Genomic DNA, 7,137 nt, shown 5'->3' with positions numbered 1-7,137 from the left:
ATTTTATTTTTTTGTAGAATAGAAAAGTAGAAAAAATAGAAAATGTGAGAGAAAGATAAAGAAGAAGAAAGAGAATGAGTTTGTTAATTTAACAAAAAATTATTTTAATTATAACGAAAGAATATATATCTCAGTCACACACACACACATATATATATATATATAGTAGGAAGGAGAGAGAGAAATAGATAAAAAGAGAGAGGTAGATGAGATGATGGAGGAAGAAAATTTATTAGTTTAAAAAAAATATTTTATTTCAATTTTAATAAAAGAATGTCATGTGACATATTTTTATTGTTAAATTAATAATATAATATATTCATATTTCAATTTTAATATTTTAAATTTAATTTTAATTTTAATTATAATTAGAAAATACCATGTTATACATTTTAATTTTTAAATTTATATAAAATGAATGAAAAAATAAGAGAAATAAAAAAAAGAAAAAAGTGGAGATAACTCTTTAGTTTTTTTTTTTAAATAATTATAATGTAAGAGTGACCTACGACATATTTTAATTATAAAAATAATAATACATAATAGATTTTTATATCAAGTAGTGCCAGTATAATAATGTATTATCTGTAGAGAGATTTCAATACAACATTATAATTTATAAGAGCTAAATATTTTAATGCAAGTTCAGTTACATGATTGAAAGATAATGCAAAATATGTATATGTGCACCTAGAGTTTATCAGAAGAAGCTACTTTAATTTCTATATTGAATTGTTTAGAAGCAACATTATTATAAGATACACGGGATTTTAGGGGGCTTATTGAGCAAACCATTTGTTAGCTAGGTTGTTAGTTTCTTTTAGGAGGTAATAGTTGTATGATTGCATTAAACAAGTAGGAAAATAAAGGTGGAAACAAAAGCAGGTGCAGGTGATGATATAATAATAAGACATCATAGTGTCCTATATCCCAACAAATAACAAAGCATCAAAAAGTGTTGTCATGCTGGACAAAAAGCTTTCCCTGGCGTGTCATTCATATATAACCTTGCTTATTGTTGGTGTTTGCCATCTCTAGCTAGTACCACTTTACTCAAATGACAAGGTAGACACACACTATAAAACCCCTTTCTAACATAGTAGATTCATATTCCTAAATTTGTCACTCTACTAATTAACTGAGCCTATTTATTTGCATGCATTTCATCATCAGCAAGGGAGCAGCTAGCTGCTATGTATATGAAGAATGTTGATGAGGGAGAATTAGTTGCGGCATTCAAGTGAAATGGGAGCTTTTTCTTCAATGCTTCTGGTTCTTCTGATATTATGCAGTTCTGGTTTTGGTGGCATAGCGTTTGGTTTGTTGAATTTCAGCAGCAACAGCAGAGCTGGTTCATCTTCATCACCTAACAATGAGGTGGTGTCTTCTGGGAACGGGAAAGGAGCAGAGTTAGAAGAGAAGAGGGGTGTGCCATCGGGAGCTAATCCTCTCCATAATCGCCGGTAGAAGCTAATTTAGTGATCGGGACCACACAGACTTCAAAGAAGAAACTAAAGGAATCTATCTATCTATATGTCTGCTATTCATTTTAATTAATAGGATGTTGTTATTATCTGAGAACATGCCAAAAAAGTATCCCCGTATATAAAACTTTGATTGATCTGACATGTTTGTGCATGAGCTGTCTCTTGGTTTGGTTACACCTCCTAATGGATGCCCTACATTGCATGCCTATGCCTATCATCATCAATTATTGTTTATTTACTAATTAAGCTATAGCTAGCTATTTATATTTCTTCCATGTACAACATTTCACAATTAGTTTCCTTAAGTGTTCACTCATTTTACTTTATTAGCTTTTGGAATGCTTTAAATAGTGCTATTAACTTCTAGTTAGTTACATATTATTTTCTATCCCCAATAAACCAATTAACCGTCCCTTAAATAAGTTTTCTCATTGGAAATAAAAGATGGTAACAAGTAAAAGAGGAAGTATAGGGAGCTAATGAAATATTTGTACAATGTGTACAATGAAAGTTTAGGATGTCCAATTCAGAATTAAAAATATGAAAAAGCCTAGGGGCCAGCACTTAACCATTAAAAGAAAGGTGAGTGATCTCTCACCATTGGATGGCCAATTGATGTAATCTCACACCATTAAAAACATGATTGATGGCTAATTGATGGTTACAAAACACAAAAATTACTGGCCCTCTAACACTCCTCTAAAAATATAACCATTAGTTTTATCTTTTCTCATGAACTGAAACTTTTGGGATGAATGGTATCATGACATGGTATCAGAGTTTAAGATCCGAAATGTCAAGAGTTTGATCTTTAGTGAATCTCAAAATATAAAATGACATGGTATCATGACATTAGCTCCTTAGCAGTAGTCCAAATAAAATTAAATATTCAATCAACCCACCGGTAAATGCCCATATATTATTGTTTAAAATATAACTGATGATAAAATTAAAGATTAATGTAATGTGTTGAATGCGAGATAGAATTAATTAAAGAATAAGGTAGATCGAGCGTTGCGCTTGTAACGTAGCAGAGAGGATGTTTCTGTTCCTGCCATTTCTGGCTTGGGTTTGTCTAATTGTTTGATGAGGATCGTCTGTTACGTTACCCCTTCTTCTTCTTTTCATTTTGGTGCGTGCTGACATTTGCTTTGTTTAGTGATTAATTAATATGTAAATGCATATTGATCCGATAAAGAAATACATGTTGCTACTCTCGCGTGCTTGCTGAATGCTTGTGTGAAAAACATAAAAACTTAACTTGAACCTATAACTAGGAATATTTTTCTCTTGTCCATTTCTCCACGTCCACAACTGTACATTGTACTTGCACCAATAATTAATCACAAATCCTAGTTAACTAGCAGTTACCACTTAATTACCACTCACATAGCCATTATATTTTGTAGTATCAATGTATCATGGAACCAAAACTTTTTGAGTCTCACGTCCTCCTTTTATATGGTGTTTCTAGAACTTATCCATGGTATATTGTATTCATTTGAGAGTTAATTAAAAAATGGAAATATTATATGGCCACTATTGCTGATAATGCTAGGTAACACACAACGATTTGGTTTGCCGACGATTTATGTGGTGAGAATAAGATGACAACAATTTTTATGCGCTGAAATAAATGGGACACACACATACTGATGATTAATTACAAAGCAATTATTGTGACCCCTAACTAAATTGTGCTTAAAAGCATAAATGAGGAGTAACATATAATTTGTCCTTTCCTTAGATAGAAGCGAAACATTACACTTTTTGGTAGATCATAATAATTAAGTCCAAAAGAATGACTGATGAGTGATGAGAAGCTCATTACACATATAGTAGACACCAAATGAATAGCATAGGGCACCGACACAAGAAGGCTAGGAAAGGCACTCGGGTGGTGGGCCGAGTGGGAATCGTGGCTTGTCTTGGCAATAATCATAGATAATGTGGTTGATGCGAACCCACCTGTACAAGCGGGCTTGAGTGGGAGTAAGGGCCTGGTAAGCAGCACCCTCCCACCAGTTACTTGCGTTGGAGGCACAACTGGTGGGCCCTGGGAGTTGGCAGCCTTCAATGTCGAAGTCCTTGTAGTATGCATAGAAGGGTGCTTTCCTCCAATCAATTTTCTCCAAGCCTCCCCTTGTTGCCCAGTTATCTGCTTCCCACAGCGTTGAGTACACTCCCATTCCTTGCATTCTTGGGTATGCCACTCCCCTTGCCACGTCGTTCTTGTACACTCTTATCGGAAACTCATCCACGTAGAACCTGCATCCATATGTAAGCACTCTCATGTAATTTCCTAAAATTCTTAGCTCATTCCTACAATGCTTTAAAAATGATGTCTAATTCTCCAAATAACTAAATACCTAATATTTAATTATTATTATTATTTCTTTGCTTTTATCTCATATTTGATATAAGAATTTAGTCAAATCAGTTAAATCATCTAACTGACTCTCAGTTATTAACTTCACATGAAGTTGACTGCACTTGAGTTTTCACTTTAAATTAATACCAATCAACTTTTTTTTTCCTCAACAAAATAATCCATCAAATATTATCCAAATAGTTTAATTAAAGTATCTAACTAGTTGTAATTATTATTTTTACATAAATACATCTTGATATGAATAGTTAAGAAATTAATCTTTTTAAATTTTAACTAATGTTATCTAATTAAAAAAGAATTTGATTTACGTGTCTTACACAATGTGGTGGTGGTTCCAGAGAATAGTGTAAGTGTGGAATTGGGCGGAAGGATCAAACCAGAGGTTGACCCTTTGTTCTCTACCCCCTTTGCCGTGGGCATAGATGTTAGTCTGAACAGTGTATGGTTGACCACTACGGTTTCCCAAGAACTCGAAGTCAAGCTCGTCCCTTATAGCGTCCGTGTCCGAGCTCATCTACGTAACCACCAACAACATTAACGTTAATTCATGCTCTCTTTAACTTTATTAATTAACTAGACATGTGTACAAACATAAAATGCCGTCACAGTCCCAGCAGAGTCTCCGGCAATGAGCTTAATCTTCATGCTAATACGCCCAAACATGTACCTACTCTTTGAAGCAAATCCGCATCCTCCAAAATCAAATCAATTAAAATGCTTAATTAATTTGTTTCACAATGCTAATAATAATAATAGTTATTATTAAGTTAATTAATTACCAGAATTTCGGTCTAGAATGAGTTGTATGGCGGTGCCTTGATTATCAATTTGCCTGATGTGGGAATCAGACCATGTAACTCTAAAGTCTTGAAGGAATGTAACTGGTTTTCCCCAAACACACACACCAGATAATACGAGAGCCCATAATGATAATAATAAAAAGAAAGGGTTTTTAAAGAATGCCATGTACATACATATATATATGTATTTGTGATTAATTGGAATAATGCAAGTGGAGCAAGAGAAAGTGTGTTATTTATATAGGATAATGGATTAGAAGAGAAGAGGAAATAGCTTTCGATACAGCTAATGAGGAGCAGTGAGTAGGGCCCTAAACTATTATATTTCTTCTTTTGCGAATGTTTGGACTTCGGAGCTTCGCTTCTTCATTTCTATTTATGTATTCTATTCTCTGCTACCCCAATGATTTTCTCAGCGTGCGTGTGCATTATTTTATGTATTCACGAATCGAACTCAACACCATTAATGGGGACATTTCTTGTCCATTTACTATGCACAATTTTCTTCACCAATAATGAATAATACTAGGAAGACAAAAAAAGGCCAGAACTTGACTTATTTAGTATTCATTAATTGTCGCGACAAATAATAAATATTAAATAAGATAAGTTATAGTTGTTTTTAGCTGATTTACTTTGGTTATTAAATATTTCCGACCAATAATAATCTAGCTACCATTACTTCCTAAACTATAACAAACAATAATGCCTCTTTTATTTTTATAATTTTATTGATTTATGGCTGCCGTAAATCGTAGAAATATCTGCATGCAACAATAAATAATCGAATAATGCTACAGAGTCCATTTCCTTTTATAATTAATATCAATTAACCTTTTAAAAATTAAATTATTTATGTTATATTAGAAATTCTAAATAAAAAACATTTAACTCTAAATTCTAAATTATAAATCTATAATAAAATCTAACTAAAAATTAATTCCTATACTTCCTCTAAATAAAGGAATAAAAATAATGAGTATACCTTTATCAACTACTAAATATATATAAAACGTCAAATAACTCAAAATTTATAATCCATCTAATTTTCCGGTGAAATGATGTTACTTAATTACCACCCATTAATTGTTTCTACCCCTCAGGCCATTATAATACAACAAGAGTAAGGATATTTATTATTTTATGTGGAATTTGCATAAACTTTTTCTTTTTGTTTCATGTTAAAAGAAATTGTTTTGAAATTAGCAAAAATTGAACTATATTTTTTTTTGTTATAAAAATTTTAATATTTAGTTGTAAAATTACTTTTTTTAAAAACTTGAACTAACAGAAAAAGAATATAGATTTCAAAAGAGAAAGTGAATATAAGTCATGAAAAGAGTGAGAATCAAGGACAACAATTGACAACTATAAATGAATAAAATGAGAGAAATGAGTATATTGGCTTTTTATGCAGGATAGATGATGAAAGAGTACAACCAAAAAAAAAAAAAAAAAATCGAACTAACGTATTATATTTGATGATTGATTTGATTATATGTATATTGTATAGTTACTTTTTGTTTTCATTTTTGTGGCTTGTTTCTTTATTTGTGGTTGAATTTGGTCCTCGACTGCAATCTTGAAGGAAATTAAATTTAATCATTTGATATGTACTTCTTAAAAGCGTCGAACTTTTCACTACTGATGTAATCAGTAAAAAAATTAGAAAACGACACATAAATTGTTTATCTCTAATAATTGTTGTAGGACTTTTTAGACTTTAACATAATATGAACGCGAGCTGGCTAGATCGTTGATTATTAGTCTGTCCTCTAGCCTCCCCATTAATTAGAAGAACTTCAACATTTTAGTACTAGTGAAATGAAATTTTTAATTTACCAGCCCTCGGGCTCAATTTGATTTAATAAATGTGACCATTCAAATGTTTGCTGAAAGCTACTATACAAGAGGAGTAAAGTAATACTAGTACATATTCATAATTACATCTACTTTCATTTGCATCTTTAAACTTTATGTCACATGTATTTTTGGATAAACTTTTATATATTTTTCAACTATATTTAATACATGATTTAAAAACGTTTATAAGTATTTAGTCTTGGACCACTATTATACATTTTTCTAATATTATATAAAATAAAATAGTTATGATTATTGGCTAACAAACTATAATTCAAATAGTATAATCTCCCTATTTTCACTTTAGAGGGTTTGGATTCGAATTTTTTAATTTATTGACAAATTTATAGTTTTTTATTAGTTTTTTTGAGTGGACTTATTTTATGAAACGTATTAAATGTATTAGAAAACACGTATAATTTTTTGCCATGTTTTTTTTAGTTCTTTAAGCGGTTAGAATTTTAGATCATATTAATATGAATTCCATTAATTTGTTGACTTTTTTCTTTCATATATACCTAGATTCCAACCAAAACTTCTGATTAATGGCCAAGTTACTATGTAGTAGAGTATTAGCACTTTTAAAACATATAAA

General features: G+C 31.1%; 1 protein-coding gene across 1 annotated transcript; it reads right to left on the bottom strand.

Annotated features, from left to right (window-relative positions):
- Positions 1–3,208: 3,208 nt before the first annotated feature.
- On the bottom strand, positions 3,209–5,138 carry LOC112800453 (probable xyloglucan endotransglucosylase/hydrolase protein 6). Its single transcript, XM_025842735.2, has 4 exons — positions 4,659–5,138; positions 4,471–4,571; positions 4,197–4,393; positions 3,209–3,755 (listed from the first exon to the last, which is right to left on the bottom strand). Exons 1-4 carry the CDS (start codon positions 4,849–4,851, stop codon positions 3,368–3,370), a joined length of 879 nt encoding a protein of 292 aa, XP_025698520.1. The 5' UTR covers positions 4,852–5,138; the 3' UTR covers positions 3,209–3,367.
- Positions 5,139–7,137: the final 1,999 nt, after the last annotated feature.

This window comes from Arachis hypogaea, chromosome 5, assembly GCF_003086295.3.
Source record: "Arachis hypogaea cultivar Tifrunner chromosome 5, arahy.Tifrunner.gnm2.J5K5, whole genome shotgun sequence".
NCBI classification, from domain to species: domain Eukaryota; kingdom Viridiplantae; phylum Streptophyta; class Magnoliopsida; order Fabales; family Fabaceae; genus Arachis; species Arachis hypogaea.
The sequence above is the reverse complement of the archived record's forward strand: the minus strand, read 5'-3'. Positions and strand labels throughout refer to the sequence as shown.